General features: G+C 34.3%; 2 protein-coding genes across 3 annotated transcripts; both read left to right on the forward strand.

The window, feature by feature from the left end:
- Positions 1-1,147: 1,147 nt before the first annotated feature.
- LOC127256232 (importin subunit beta-1-like) lies at positions 1,148-6,303 on the forward strand. Of its 2 annotated transcripts, XR_007839813.1 has the most exons (4): positions 1,148-1,366; positions 2,183-4,604; positions 4,703-5,865; positions 6,073-6,303. XR_007839813.1 is itself a non-coding variant. In XM_051282124.1 (3 exons), exons 2-3 carry the CDS (start codon positions 2,188-2,190, stop codon positions 4,899-4,901), a joined length of 2,616 nt encoding a protein of 871 aa, XP_051138081.1. In that variant the 5' UTR covers positions 1,148-1,366; positions 2,183-2,187; the 3' UTR covers positions 4,902-6,021. The 2 variants fall into 2 exon arrangements, 1 of the variants encoding a protein (XP_051138081.1); XM_051282124.1 differs by lacking the exon at positions 6,073-6,303 and having other exon boundaries at positions 4,703-6,021.
- Positions 6,304-10,458: 4,155 nt separating this feature from the next.
- On the forward strand, positions 10,459-14,331 carry LOC127256421 (RNA-binding KH domain-containing protein RCF3). Its single transcript, XM_051282428.1, has 8 exons — positions 10,459-11,485; positions 12,213-12,683; positions 12,771-12,998; positions 13,111-13,371; positions 13,465-13,544; positions 13,632-13,737; positions 13,820-13,946; positions 14,043-14,331. Exons 1-8 carry the CDS (start codon positions 10,763-10,765, stop codon positions 14,060-14,062), a joined length of 2,016 nt encoding a protein of 671 aa, XP_051138385.1. The 5' UTR covers positions 10,459-10,762; the 3' UTR covers positions 14,063-14,331.
- Positions 14,332-16,506: the final 2,175 nt, after the last annotated feature.

Consider the following 16,506-nt stretch of genomic DNA (forward strand, 5'->3'; position numbering starts at 1 on the left):
ACGTCATCCTTGATTACGTGGACCAATCATATTTAGAGTGTGACGTGTTACTCGCCTGCCGCTGTTTGCTTTGAAGATTCGAGGCGATGTAGGGCGTTGATGACGTGGACCAATCAGAATCGACCAAGCGACGTGTAGGCCAATGACGTGGTTTCGAGACTTGGGGACGATCTCAGCCGTTGGTTGGCGATCGAATGTTCATCCTTTTTCTAGAAACTTCGAGTTTAGTCCGTGCGAACAAGTTTTCACACGTTGATTTTACTTTTTACTTTAAAAACTATAAAAATAAAAGTAATATCGTAATTTAGGAGTAGATCATGGTTATAATTTAATGAATTTAATTTTACTATAACATGTTTTATTATCACGTGACTATAAAATGTGGGGATTTAATGTATTATATTTTGCATCAATTTTTTATAATTATATATTAATTCTTTGAATAATTTTTTTTTTTAAATTTATTAATTTTGTATTGTTTTTTATAATTATATAATTAAACTTCGACATCATCCTGACTGAAGAAATAATTCCCCCAGCGCAGTTCGACATTTCTTGCGTTGTTCTCTTATTTCTTTTAATTATATGTAATTAATGATCAAACATATGGGTTCACTGTTGAGATCAACTATTGAGTTAAGTAGTTTCATTGTTTAATTGATTCATTTGTCAAAATTAATTAATATTTATTTGACATAATTTTTAATAAAATATGACATTATAATATCACTTATTTAAATACAAATTCAAATCAAACACTTTATTTTAAATACATTTCAAACCAAAATCTAACAGCCTCATTATTTTGCATAATTCACATTTCTTTCAATTTTAATATAGGGTTAGGTTTAATATAATATTTAAATATTTTTATATTAAATTAAATAAATATTCAATTAAACAATATCATTAATACATGTATGAAATTAAAGTTAGAATTCAAAGAATCAGAAAAAATATTCTTTTTCGACTTAATTAATTTGATCGATACGTACATGAGTACATCTAAATAAAAAGAGGTCGAGGCTAACTTAAATGACGTGGACGTTATGCGACGTCGTATGATCTATAAACTACCTGGTCGGTACCGCACGCGATAACTGCCCGAGTATAAATACGGTCCGTGCAGCGAAGCTCCAGCGGGAGAGGGAGGAAGTAAAAGGCCCCGATAATTATTGTTATTATTGCTTTTCCAATTCGCATTATTCAACCTCAGCCTTTACATTTACATTTTTTTTCTCTTTCTCACTCTAAAAACTCTCTCTCTGTCTAGGGTTTCCTGAGGCGCCGCTTTTGAATTCAACCGATCCGAGAGAGTGAATTCTTCTGCCGCGCTCGCTTCACCTCGAAGATCCCTTAGCCTCGGGTAATTTCGTCTGGTCCATGGTATTTTGTTTTTTTTTTTTGTGCGCGTTTTAGTGATAAGCGACGTCATCTGTTTTCCCATGTGGTTGAGTTTGGATTTAGTAGTTGGTAATCGGAGGAGCGATGGATCTGTGCTTCGGATTGATCTGATTGTGCTTATTTTTCTTATCTAAGCAATCGGTTGCCTGTTATGTTGGTCTGCGAATTTGAACATCTGGAATTGTAACCATTTATTTATTTTTTCTGGGGCTATAACGATGGATCGGATTATTTTGTGAAGTTTGTGTTGCGTTCTTACTCGGTTCGGGTACTGGCTAACGCGATTATTGTGGATGCACCTTTTCTTTTTTTCCTTGTAGCTGAGTTTACGCGGTTCATTTATAAATTTGATTGATTGTTGTTACATGGATTGATGTTTGACTGTAATATGTTAATGGTTGCTCCTGTGCACATTGGAGTAGATAAATGCGAATTTTTTGGTGTATAACTTGCGTGGCGCACTTTGGAATTTCATTGACCTGATTTATGCATCCCAATTCATAGAGCGTCGTATTTCTGAATGATTGAGTTTCATTGTTTTATTATTTTATTTTGTTTAATTTTATTTTAAATTTTAGTAGTGTTTTTTATTTACTGCCCCTCTCTATCTCATCTGTCAAGATGAGGTCCCTTCTTTGCTATTGCTTATACTGTTTTATAATATTGGTTCAACCTTTCAATATATATATGTATATTTCCATTTACTTGAGTGTAGGGGTATTAAAATTATTATTTCAGGTTCCTAGCATGATAAAATATTGTTTCTGTATATTGGCAGGAAGCATGGCTATGGAAGTCACCCAGTTCCTTCTAAGTGCCCAATCTGTTGATTCAACAGTAAGGAAGCATGCTGAAGAAACGATAAAACAATTTCAGGAGCAAAATTTTCCTGCTTTTTTGTTATCTCTTTCTGCTGAGCTCTCCAGTGAGGAGAAGCCAATTGACAGCCGTAAGCTAGCTGGTTTGATTCTTAAAAATTCTTTGGATGCGAAGGAGCAGCACAGAAAGTATGAGCTTGTGCAAAGGTGGTTATCACTCGATGTGGCCGTAAAGAATCAAATTAAGGCATGCTTGTTGCAGACCCTCTCTTCAACTGCATCTGAGGCTAGGTCAACTGCAACTCAAGTGATTGCAAAGGTTGCTGGCATTGAACTTCCACAGAAGCAATGGCCTGAGCTTATAGTAACCCTCCTGTCAAACATTCACCAGGTCCCACCACATGTCAAGCAAGCTACACTTGAAACTCTTGGGTATATTTGTGAGGAGGTTGTTCCAGAGGTTGTTGAGCAAGATCATGTAAATAAAATACTTACGGCTGTTGTACAAGGCATGAATGCTAATGAAAGTAATATTGAGGTTCGACTTGCTGCCACCCGAGCTCTATATAATGCCCTTGGATTTGCTCAGGCCAACTTTTCGAATGATATGGAAAGGGATTACATAATGAGAGTTGTTTGTGAGGCCACACTCTCTCCAGAGGTTAAAATTAGACAGGCTGCCTTTGAGTGTTTGGTGTCTATTGGGTCAACATACTATGAAAAGTTGGCCGCATACATTCAAGATATATTCAGCATTACATCAAAAGCTGTCCGTGAAGATGAAGAGCCTGTTGCTCTACAGGCAATTGAATTTTGGAGTTCAATATGCGATGAGGAAATTGACATTCTCGAAGAGTATGGAGGTGATTTTACAGCAGATTCTGATATTCCGTGTTTTTATTTTATCAAGCAGGCTCTCCCTGCACTTGTACCCATGCTATTAGAAACACTTCTAAAGCAAGAAGAAGGTCAGGATCAGGATGAAGGGGCCTGGAATCTTGCAATGGCTGGTGGGACTTGTCTTGGTTTGGTAGCCCGGACAGTTGGGGATGACATTGTTCCACTTGCTCTGCCATTTATTGAGGAAAATATAACAAAAGCTGATTGGAGGCAACGAGAGGCAGCCACTTACGCATTTGGTTCTATATTGGAAGGTCCTTCGCCTGATAAATTAATCCCTATAGTCAACGTTGCTCTGAACTTTATGCTTGCTGCTTTGACTAAAGATCCAAGCAGCCATGTTAAGGACACAACTGCTTGGACCCTAGGGAGAATATTTGAATTCCTTCACGGTTCAACAGTGGAGACTCAGGTTGTTACTTCAGCAAACTGTCAGCAGATAATCACAGTTCTCCTTCAAAGTATGCAAGATGCTCCTAATGTTGCTGAGAAAGCTTGTGGTGCTCTCTATTTCCTTGCCCAAGGTTATGAGGACATAGGCTCGACATCACTTTTGGCACCATATTTTCAAGAAATTGTACAGTCCCTTCTTAATGTCACTCATAGGGAAGATGCTGGAGAGTCACGGCTTAGAACTGCAGCCTATGAGACACTTAATGAAGTAGTTAGGTGCTCAACAGAAGAGACTTCTCGCTTAGTGTTGGAACTTGTTCAAGTCATAATGACAGAGCTTCACAAGACACTTGAAGCTCAAAAACTTTCATCTGATGAGCGAGAGAAGCAAAATGAATTACAAGGTCTTCTTTGTGGCTGTTTACAAGTCATCATTCAGAAATTAAGTGCATCAGAACCCACGAAGCATGCCTTCATGCAGTATGCAGATCAAATTATGAATCTTTTCCTACAAGTTTTTGCTTGCAGAAGTGCCACTGTCCATGAGGAAGCCATGCTCGCTATTGGCGCCCTTGCTTATGCAACAGGGCCAAACTTTGCGAAGTACATGCCGGAGTTTTACAAGTATGTAGATATGGGTCTCCAGAATTTTGAGGAATACCAAGTTTGTGCAGTCACTGTTGGGGTTGTGGGTGATATTAGCAGGGCATTGGAGGATAAGATTCTGCCTTATTGTGATGGTATAATGACCCACCTCCTGAAAAATTTGTCGAGCAATCAGTTGCACAGATCTGTGAAACCTCCCATCTTTTCCTGCTTTGGAGACATAGCACTCGCAATTGGTGAGAACTTTGACAAATATTTAATGTATGCCATGCCTATGCTGCAGAGTGCTGCAGAGTTATCGGTCCACACATCAGGTGCTGACGATGAAATGATTGAATATACTAATCTTCTAAGGAATGGCATTCTAGAGGCATTTTCTGGGATCTTTCAGGGTTTCAAGAACTCTCCTAAAACACAACTGCTGATTCCATTTGCACCTCACATACTGCAATTTCTGGATAGCATTTACATGGAAAAGGATATGTGAGTATACTTCTTTTTGTTAGTAAATTATATAGTCTTAGTTTGCAGTTCATATTTATTTCAATTAATATGATTTTGCTATCAATCTGATCATATAGGGATGATGTTGTTATGAAAACTGCTATTGGTGTCCTTGGAGATTTGGCGGATACTCTGGGAAGTAACGCTGGCTCTTTGATCAAACAATCTCTTTCAAGTAAAGACTTTTTGAATGAATGTTTGTCTTCGGAGGACCACTTGATCAAGGAATCTGCTGAGTGGGCAAAATTGGCCATTAGCCGTGCTATATCTGTTTGAAGTGTTCACTTGAGTGCATATTTTCCTTATCTGCATGCATATGGTCGAGTCGAGTCTGGTCCCAGGTTGGACAGTAATAGTGTCAAAAGTGTCATGTCGGGTCACTGCCATTTTCTGACAGCAGAAGTATTTTTGCTTCTTGTTGTCACTAACTCATGCATCAGCATCATGGAGTCAGGGTTCCTTTCTTTTGCCATGGGGGTGGGTGGAAGTTGGGTAAGGATGGGGGTGGGGCGGGGTTGGATGTCTTTTTCGGGGTGGGGGGGTAGGAATGGGAGATAGTCGGTTGGCAATGGCAGCGTCCCAAGACCTTCTGGACGATGCAGATTTGGTGATTGACTACAGAGGGGCCATTAAAGTGCTGAGTGGACATTTTTTCATTCATGCTGCATGCTAACTTTTTGGTCTGGTTCAGGTGTCCATGTTCCCGGTGCTACGTGCTCGTCAAGTAATCTTATTTGGATCGTAACACTGCATCAAGTTTTCACTTTCCATGACACCTGGAGTCGCAGATTGTCACCTCCATATTTATAATTTCTTACATTTTAATTACGTGTCGACATTTTTGCATCCCGTATGTTGTATTGCTGTCACAAAGTCGGTTTTTGCATACTTTTAGCACATCATATTGCATAGAGTCATCGTGGTTTTGGTCTTGCTCTTAGTCCTTTGTCTTCATCATATTTAGCTTAGGTCATTCATTTTGCATTCTCTCATTCATCTAGTAGTCAGTGAGCAAGTCATTTAGGCATTTCACAGGTCGTACAGAGTCAAAATTACCGTCGATTTTCAAGAAACATGATGCATTTTTATTTTTATTTTTATTTTTTTTCCCCTTCTTGTTGTGCTCTGTATTTTGTTTGTGATATTTGGGATGTCATGTAATTTTTTGATGACATTGTTGAGTATATGATTGAAGAAGAATCAATTCCTGCCCAGAAGCAATGAATGTATTTGTCACCTGGTACACTATTCATCTCCCATACCTCTTTTGTATTTTTATTATGTTTGTGGTATTTTTATTTTTTTATTTTTCTATTTACCAATGTAAAGTTTGTTTGTATCAACTTGTTTGGTTTTTGTTTTTGTGAATTATGATAATGCCTCTCTTTTTATAGTATTATGTTTTTCATGTGCTATTAACAATCCCTGGTTTTCTTATATTTTGTAGATCAAAATATTTTGTGAAGAGGCTTATCTTCCAAATATTTGGTCCACAAAAAAAAGGGTAAGAAAGATATGTACAGGAACATCACATCAAGGCGCACAAATAGGCAGCCATTTTTTTGGGCTTGCATTATTCAGTAACATAATTTAAATCTTGTTTGTGACATGCTGAATCAGGTCTGCAATCATTAAATTTTATTTCTCTTATAGGAAAATTTATTTCTCTTTGGCTTCATTTCATGTGGTCATCTTCTTGGTTTATAATTTGGGGTTTGGTTTATGCTTTTGTTTTTTTTTTTTTTTTTTTTTTTTTTTTTTTTTTTTTGATAATTTGTGAGAGATAATAATATAATACTGTTAGTTTTAATAAAATTGGATAGTAATTGTTAAATTTTTTGCTTTTTATAGTAAATATATATATATAAATTAATGTATTTTTTTTCTTTTTTTTGGCTAAAAGAGAATTGAGTATTTTATTTATGACAATTCAAAAAGAAAAATTAACGTAGATTTGGATGCATAGAATTTAATTTTACAAGAATTCAGTAGTTAGTGTTACGTAGTAAGAATAAAATAAAATAGAAACAAATTCTAATTGAAGTGAGTAATTTTTATCATTGGGTTTATCTTGTAATTTGTTTGAAATGTTTCCTGAAGTTCTTTTTTATGCATGAATGTGGATGTCAATATAATCAAGTTGAATGATATGTATAGTACCTTGTTTTTAACTAGAAATTTGCATGTAATTTATTAAGTAAGGATTTTTTTATTCACATGAAATATGTTTTTGTGTTATTTTGTATAATACAAGATTAAATTAAACAATAAAATTTATATCATGTATCTTGCTCATTCAAAATAAACAATGCAGTATAATCTACTTTGTATTTAATGTGAAGACTTATTTTATTCTGACCAAGAATGAAGAGGTTGACATAATGTGTGTTTTGGTTGGTGTTGCAGTATACTTATTGTGTTAAATTAAATTAAAGGGCCTACAGAATGCAGACAGCTGCACCAAATTGAAAGTAGGATGACAATAGAAATTTGTTATTTTTTTTAAAGAAAAAAAAAATATAATATTAAATATTTAATTTTTTCTAGTATTTTAAAATTTCAAAATTTCAAAATTTGTTTATGAATGAAAGTGGCCATCCTCGTAAGTGTAATTATTGAAGGGACATTTATTTCAGTTTGGGCATAAATTTCAAACCCTCATTGTACGACCTAACGTGTTAAATTAATTAAGTAGAGCATTTGTTTCATGTTTAGTCCTACTTTTGTTGTGGGATTCAAACCCCTTCAAAAATAAGGTCCACTCATATTGCCTCGTAAGGGTGCTCTCTAATCGAGATATGATAATTGTTTACTCAAATATATATATATATATATATGTATATATATGTCACAATTGCTTTCAGTTAGAGCAGTTAAACGAACGAGTCATTCGTTAACTCGGCTCGATTAAGTTTGATTAAAGCTTGTTCGCGAATGTTAACAAATCGAACAACATAAACAGACTCGTTGCTCGAACTTTGTTTGCGAACGTTCGTTTAAATAATATATTTATTATAAATATTATATATACATATAAAATATTAATTTAAAATATATAAATAAAATATTAATTTAAAATATATAAATAAAATAATTTTAAATTTTCTTTATAATTTATATATAAATTTTTTTTAAAAATAAGACAAACGAGTTCGAACGAACTTCATCGAGCCTAAACGAGCCGAACATGAACACGAGCTCAAACAACAAAAATTTTTAACGAGCCGAGCTTGAACACTACGAACGAGCTCGAAAGCTTAACGAACGAATACGAGTCTTGTTTGCGAACGTTAACGAACACTTAAAATTTGACTCGGCTCGAATTATTAAAAGCTTTACTTTCAGTGTAAAATATTAACTCTATATAAATATATAAATACAAAGAAAAAATGAACATAAAATTTGATACCAGAGATAATACATATAATTTAAATACTTCTTCTTTCATTTTTTTTTATTTTAGTCGTTCTATAATAAAATAATCATTTTAGTTTTTTTTAGTAACGAAATCTACCTAACATTACAAATATCATTCCAATTTACAATATATTATAGATATGTCATTACTTTTATATCATATGATACTAATAAGGTTAATTTAGTATTTTTACATTTATTTCTATTGTATTCAAATATAATAATAATATTTTCAAAATTCTGTACAACAAACAAATTGATAGATAGATATGAGACGATGAAATATATAAATATGAAATGGATAGCACGTGTTAATAATATAACACATAGATATGTTAACAAAAATATAATACAGTATATGCTCATGTGTTGATTATCTTAATCAACATTCTAATTGCCTTACTCATATGTTTATAGTTATTCCGTTGAATTTTTAATTAAGTAAAATGTTGATAAGATATTAAATAATACTCTTTCCATCAGCTTATAATATATACAAAATTTTATTTTAAATTGTCCAATTATAAAATAATTATTTTATTAAATATCTTATTTACTCACAAATATTATAACTTTATTATCACATCGTTACTTTTATTAAAAAATATATATCATTATTTTTATATTATTTAGTTACTCGTACAATTAAAATACCAAATTATGCTCTTACATAGTATCATTAATTACAATATAAATACAGTAGACTGTAAATAGAATTGTTAGACTATCTTAAATTAATAAATTCTATTTATATAGTTTTAACTCTATATCTTATTCGAATCCGTCTTTTTTAATTCAATTTTAGGTTCCGGTTTCTGGAACCGGACGATGGGTTGTCGGTCCAATATTAGACCAAATTTCATTACTCGGGAAAAAAAAATACATGTCTTGTGGCGGCATGTTTTGGATGAAATGAATTAAAGGAGGACTTTTAAATTTATAGTATATGATATAAATATTTAATTATGTAATAGAATATATATATACTTTTATAATAAATAATAATATATAATATATAGTACTGGATCCGGGTCAGTTCTGCATCGGAACCATAAATACTAAATCTAGTACCTTAAGATGCGGATCAGGTTTTAAAATCGGATCCAAATTTTAATTGAGTTTCGCATCCGAATGCAAGAAATTTATACCGAGGTCAGATCGGATCCAATCCCAAACAGACCCAATTGACAACTCTAGTTGCAACACTAAAATTGACAACACAAAAAGTTAATGTGAGATTTAGGGTCAGGTGGAGTCAACCGACGCCAAATCAATCAACGTGACGCCATTAATGATATATATAATGTTTGTCTATTTATAATGCGTTGATGGAAAAAACATATATTCATTTCTCCTGATCAACTCCAATCGAAGCCAAATCAATCAACTCAATGCCATCAATGAAAAAAAAAATGTAATGTTTGTCTATTTACATTGCATTGATGGGAAAAAAATATATTGATTTATCCCGATCAACTCCCACTGAAGCCAAATCAACCAATCCAACGCCATTAATGAAAAAATATATATATAACGTTTGTCTATTTATAATGGGTCGATGGAAAAAATATATTGATTTGTCCCGATCAACTCCAACCGAAACCAAATTAATCAATACAACGCCATTAATGAAAAAAAATATATGTAATGCTTGTCTATTTATAATGCCTTGATGGGAAAAAAAAATATACTGATTTGTCCCGATCAACTCCTACCGAAACAAAATCAATCAACTCAACGCCATTAATGAAAAAAAAAAAAAACGTAATACTCGTCTATTTATAATGCCTTGATGGAAAAATATATATTGATGGAAAATAATATATTGATTTTTCCCAATCAAAACGACCTCTCCCCTCGTGTATTCACAAAATATTAATTTTTTCATCTAACATATTAAAAAAAATAATTTTTATTTTAAACTATTTTATCAAATACTTATTCATATCATTGATATTTGAAATATTATTTAAATTAATTATATTTATTATTATTTCCTATTTTCAAACCTCAAAATCCAATCCAAACACCAATATGATTTTAAAAACAACAAAATTATTCATTTTGTCAGCCAAATTTATTTTAATTTATTCAATTAAAAAATGTCAAAAAAATTTATATTTAATAATTAATTTTTTTCAATCAATATTTATTTACTATTACTAATTTTATTACATTCTTTTTAATTACTAATTAAATTTAAAAAAAAATAATCCAAACTATCTTTTTATTTTTTTCTAATTCCAAAAAATATATTATTAATAAATAACATTTAAAAAAAGAATCGAATTAGCAAAAACAACCATACCATTTATTTTTTTAGGGGTTGTAAGTTGTATCTGATATTGCACGACGTTGATTTATGGAAAAAGTGGATTAAAGTCTCGCACTACTAACTGCTCCAAAAGAATTATTGTAGAAACAAAAGGAAAAAAAAAAAAAACTGCGCGGATAAAAGGGCTGAGATTTAGGTCAGTAAATTCTCTCAATTTCTGCAGATCAAATGTGAAATCCGAATCGGTATGAACTTCGCTCTCTCCGCCGAGCTTCGAACTGACTGGAATCGAATTGTTGTTGCCCGGTGCTTGCGATCTATCACTTGTGTAGGGAGAGTTGAAAAAGATTTGATTTGAACCCTAATTTTCCCTCAGCTTGTGGTCGGAATTTGTGCATTGAATCGCCGCTGGATTTTGAACTTCTTGGTAGAGGAGATTCGCGAAATGGAGAGATCGAGATCTAAGAGGTACTATTATGACCAGGACTATGAATCCGAACCGCTACACCCTCGGAGCAAGATGCGCTACGGCGGCGGCAATTCGCACGGCGGCGGGGGTGTTGGCGGCGGCCACTATTATGGTTCTAATTACAACCGCCGCTCCTCGACTGGAGGCGGCGGCGGTGGTGGCGGCGGGGGCAGGAAAATGCCGGACCAGTCGCTGATGGTGACGACGAGTTACCGGATTCTATGCCACGACGCGAAGGCTGGCGGCGTCATCGGGAAGTCAGGGAGCATTATAAAGGCGATTAGGCAACACACAGGGGCGTGGATCAACGTGCACGAGCTGGTGCCTGGGGATGAGGAGAGAATAATCGAGATTTCCGATACGCGGCGGAGGGACCCGGAGGGGAGGATGCCGTCGTTCTCGCCGGCGCAGGAGGCGTTGTTTTTGATACACGAGAGAATATTGGAATCTGAAATGGGAGCCTATGGTGGATACGGGGAGGATGAGGCTGAGGAGTATGGGAACAGGGGAGGCGGCGGCGGAGGTGGCGGTAGGGTAGTGACGAGGCTGGTGGTGTCTCGAATGCACGTCGGCTGTTTGTTGGGGAAAGGAGGGAAGATAATTGAGCAGATGAGGATGGAAACCAAGACTCATATAAGGATTCTTCCCAGAGATCATACTCTGCCGCGGTGTGTTGCAATGTCGGAGGAGATTGTTCAGGTTTCGATTGAACTCTTCAGTATTTATTCACATGGCATCGAAAAATTTGTCTTTGATTCGACCTGGAGCTTACTGAAAAATGAAAATGGATGTGCCAGGCTTGAAAAAATAACAATTTTTGTTATGATTCTAGAACTGAAAAATGAAAATGGATGTGCCAGGCTTCAAAACATAACTATTTATGTTATGATTCTAGAACTGAAATGACTGTGAATTAAGGACATTGCCCGACTGCCTTCGGACTAGAAGCTCGTGATAATTGGATGTGGTTAATGTCTACACTGTTTTGGGACTTTCTATTTTATGATTTAGTGACGAAGAACAGACCACATTAATATGCTTTAATCCGACCACATGAATTGGGCTAGATTATATTGTGCAAAAATGGATTGTTCTAATAGCTTGCTTGAGTAAACTTACAGCTTTTGGTTGATTGAATTTTTTTTCTTGTCGAATAAATTTTATGGTTTTGGTGAGGGCTTTCTTGCTTTTGCAAACCTTATTGTTACTGCTAATAATCTCATATTTTTCCATTTTTTAGTTTCTTTTGTGGTAGTGTGCAAGGTCCGTGTGATTCTCGTCATTTAGACCCGTTACGCAAGCTTTGTCCAGATTTTTATTTTATCCCTACGCGTGAAAATGAACCGCCCAAGTAGACCCTTTAAGGAAAGTGTTGTATTATTATGAATGCTGTATGATATTGGATTCTAATCGTATCTTGTTTCAGGTGGTTGGTGATATGAATGCTGTAAAAAGTGCTATAACAAATATTTCTTCTCGCTTGAGAGAGAGTCAGCATCGTGATAGAAGCCATTTCCACAATCGAATACATTCTCCTGACAATTTCTTCCCTACTGATGATGATTTTCATATGAACAGCACACCAAGGCGATCTTCTGTTGAAGGGCCTAGCTTTGGATCTAGGTATTCTGCCAATCACAGGGGCAATAATTATTCTGCCCGATCATCTGGATTTGGTTTTGAATCCGGGCCTGCTTCAGAAGTCGACAATGCTCAATTATATTCGGGTGAGGATCTTGTGTTTCGCATGCTTTGCCCTGCTGAAAAGGTTGACAATGTGGTTGGGGAGTCGAGTGGAATCATTGATTTGCTTCAAAACGAAATTGGCGTCAATGTTGATATTTCTGATCCTGTTAATGGGTCAGACGAGCATATAATAATCGTATCATCTGAAGAGGTATTGGACAAAATTCTAAATTTTAATTGTTTTCCAAAAATGCATTTTCTAGGTCAAGTAAACTGATTCACTTGTTATGTCTTCAAGGGTCCTGATGACGAGTTATTTCCTGCTCAAGAAGCTTTGCTGCATATACAAAACCGAATTGTCGATCTTGTTCCAGAAAAAGAAAACATCATTACCACTCGGTTGCTTTTGCAAGCAGACGAAGTTGATTCTGTAGTGGAAATGGGGAAAATTGGCGGTGTGAAAGTAGAAATACTGTCGAGAGAAGAGATTCCTGCTGGTATATCCGGGACATATGAGATCGTACAGGTCTGTTAAACATATGTTCGCGAGTAATTACCATTTGTATAGTGATTATTGCAATGTCTGTAGAAATAATAGAGTTAATATTGTGTCGTATTTTGTTTTTCATGTAATATAGATAACCGGGGAGATCAAGGCTGCTCGAGAGGCTTTGGTGGAGGTGACATACAGAATTCGAAGTTACATTTATCGAGAATTTATTGAAAAGGAAACCTTTGTACGGCAAGGTTCTGCCCCCTCCCATGGTGATACACCTGTGGAACCCGAGTCAGTTTCTCGGAATAACACAGGTCCGACTGTGGAAACACATACTGGAAATGGTCCTGTAGTTTCGACTCCCCAAAGTTCAGCGTCCCCTGCAGCACTACAGAAAGTTAAGGTTTGAAGAAATGCCTAGTCCCATCTTCAAATTGTGATTGTTAGTTACTTATATTTTGTCACTGTAAAATGTAAATAATTGAATAATCTGCAGGACATGGAGCCACCAAATGTCGAGACACCTAAACAGCAGGAGAGCGAGCGGCGTGAAGATCAACCGAGCGGATTGAATAGGTCGGATCATCCTTCTTTACATCTTCTTGCAAGGACATCGATTTTAATTTACATTCATACTATTTACACACACTATTATGTTGCCAGAATTTCTGTACCTCTTGTTACCAAAAGTACGCTGGAAGTTGTTATCCCGTCTCATGCTGCAGCCGAACTTGCTAAGAAATCAAGAAAACTTGCGCTGATCAGTGAGGCGAGTGCTGTCGAGTTTTTTATATTTCGATGCTTAGATCTGATTGTGTACGGAACTGTTACTAATATCTATATGCTGACAGCTATCGGGAGCAGCTGTGAAATTGATCGACGACAGACCAGAAGTAACAGAAAAAATTATCCAAATATCGGGCACTCCTGAGCAAGCTGAGAGAGCGCAGAGTTTGCTTCAAGGGTTTATTTTAAGCAGTAATCTCTCTCTCTCTCTTTAAAAAATTATGATGCGATAAAAGCAAAATATCTTCGTATTTATGTGCATCTGCATTTATATAACGATTTTTTCAGCTGAAGAAGACGGGCCTTGAATGCGACGCAGAGCAGTTACTTATCATTGTCCTCGAAGCAACGGTTTTCTCAACAGTTGGAGTTTCGGTATTCTTACAAGCAGATGTTGCTGATTGTTGTCAATGTACAAATGAATCTAAGATCCTGACAATGCTTGGAATTTAGGTTAGATAGATATATATAGATATATGCATCATTGTGTGTTGGTTTTTGCATTAATTTGGGGGAAATGCATGTTTGGATTTTTGCAACTCTTACTGAGTCTGAATGGTATTCACAATCACAGCCACCCATTGTTTCATTTACTTATGGCTCTTGAAACACATGATGATAGAAATGTCTGTTTTTCAGTTGAAGTTTTATGTTTCTTTTTAAGTAGTTTGGAAAATTTTGACTTGAGTTCGGTATTAAAATGATGTACGATGGGATATTTTGTGAAAGAAAAAAAAATATTTTTTTCGAAAAATACAGAGTCCAAATAGTATAACTTGTGGTTTGAAGTTACAGAAATAAACCCGGATAAGAAAATGAAAATACCTGTCTGAAGGAAAATTGTTGTGTACTGTGTTTTCAAAAAACAAACTGTGTTTGTTTGATGGTTTGGATTTTTATTTGGGGTTTCAAACGTATATAAATTTTGAATTGGAATTGCAATATTGTATTGATTTTTAGTATAATATAGGAAATAAAAAAAAATATGAGTTTGATTTGATATTTTGTGGTGAATTTGTTTTTTTAATAGTAAAAATTGGATAAAATTTGATAAGAGAAAACACATAGTATTTTATTAAATAAAAAATCAAATTATAATTAGATTATTGTTCTTTCTAAAATAAATTCATAGTTTATTCAATTTAATTAAAATCATCACAAATTTTACTTTCATATCTAATTCAAGATATTATTCAGTTTGTATACAAAATTCTTTTTTTTTTTTTTTTAAAGGAAAAAAATAATTGGGGGAGTGCAAGAACGGGAAGATGAATCAAAGTATTTGAAATCCAAACATTGGATTCTAGCAAAATTGAAATTTAAAATTTTGTTCAAATTTTCAGATTGATTAAAAATAATTTTTTTATAAATTTTCAAATCAGTTCCTATTCCCCAAATTTTCACAATACAAAGACAAGGCTTGAGATCACATTTTAAAATTATTTTGACACCATAAAGTATTCGAAATCAAGGCTGGATGCATGACTTTATTGCGAATGAAGTAGAATTCAAAATTTTGAAATCTTAATACGTCCGTTATAAGAAATTCTAATAGATTTTTCAACCAAAATCAAACAAAATTCCACATGAACTTAAAACATCAATTTTTAAATTGAAAGTACACTACGGGGAAAAAAATGGATAATGTTTTAGAATGTGAAAGAGACATTGAGAGGAAAAAATTATAATGCTTTCGAATTTTTGATTGGTTTCGAATTACTCTTAACACCACGTGTAGCAAGTGATACCAAGGTCGATCCACAGGGACTGTGAAGTTCAATTTTTGTTTTGTCACAATTTTAAATATTGGGGGATGGATTAGCAATTCACTAAAATAATTAAAATAAACGATGGAAAATAAAATTTTGATTTCAAAGAGATTAACTTCTAGCCCAATGAGTGAATAAGAAACCGAATTAAAGATTCGATCATTGATTTTAAATAATCTTTATATTCAACTGATAAATTGGTTATAGGCATTAGATACAATCATAATACCCAATTTTTCTTTACTTTATTGACGGCAATTGTACGACCTATTAACCGCACCCCTAATCAAAGAAATAATCTAGGTACGAACATAAATTAATTTCTCCAATTGAAAATAGCATGAGAAAAACCCAATTCAAATATTTAATCAATACGAAAAGATTAAATTATTTGATCATGCGATTCCTAGGTTAAACTTGTTAACCTATTTACCACTTTATGAAACACATACACAATTACGGATGTAAATGTTCAATTGGCATACAATTGCTAAACCAATTTAAGATCCGGCCAAGATCAAATAAAACAATTGCAGACATGAATAACAGAAATCACACAAACATCAATTTAGTTAAACAAGATTCAAATTAACTCATAACACAATCTCACAAATCTCAATCCAAAATCTACATTCAACCTTGGACTAGACTAGGAATTTAACTACTCATATTTATAAATAAATAAATAAAACAATAAACTTGATATCATCCAAAAGTGCTTCCTCTCTAAACGGGCTTCTCAATCCTCCACTTAGACTATGAAAAGTGAGTATGAATTGTGATACCACATCCAATGTCTTGGCCCCCTTTTATAGATGACCGGGTCTCAATCACTCCGTAATCCAGATGCCAATAATCAAGCTTTAATTCCGTAATTCACCTCTTTCCTTACCATTGGAGCTTAATTCAAGTCTTTCCAAAATTCTTTGATCGAAAATATGGTATGGACGTGAATCGTTCAATTACCTCGCACAAATCAATAC

Source organism: Andrographis paniculata, unplaced genomic scaffold (genome assembly GCF_009805555.1).
Source record: "Andrographis paniculata isolate CXL003 unplaced genomic scaffold, ASM980555v1 Contig55END, whole genome shotgun sequence".
Lineage (NCBI taxonomy): Eukaryota > Viridiplantae > Streptophyta > Magnoliopsida > Lamiales > Acanthaceae > Andrographis > Andrographis paniculata.

What these genes read in the sequence shown, in the direction of transcription:
- LOC127256232 (XM_051282124.1), top strand. Translation starts at nt 2,188, where the DNA reads ATGGCTATGGAAGTCACCCAGTTCCTTCTAAGTGCCCAATCTGTTGAT. An exon ending in ATTTACATGGAAAAGGATAT is followed by an intron (nt 4,605 to 4,702) that starts GTGAGTATACTT and finishes CTGATCATATAG; the next exon opens with GGATGATGTTGTTATGAAAA.
- LOC127256421 (XM_051282428.1), top strand. Translation starts at nt 10,763, where the DNA reads ATGGAGAGATCGAGATCTAAGAGGTACTATTATGACCAGGACTATGAA. An exon ending in TAATCGTATCATCTGAAGAG is followed by an intron (nt 12,684 to 12,770) that starts GTATTGGACAAA and finishes TATGTCTTCAAG; the next exon opens with GGTCCTGATGACGAGTTATT. An exon ending in CAACCGAGCGGATTGAATAG is followed by an intron (nt 13,545 to 13,631) that starts GTCGGATCATCC and finishes TTATGTTGCCAG; the next exon opens with AATTTCTGTACCTCTTGTTA.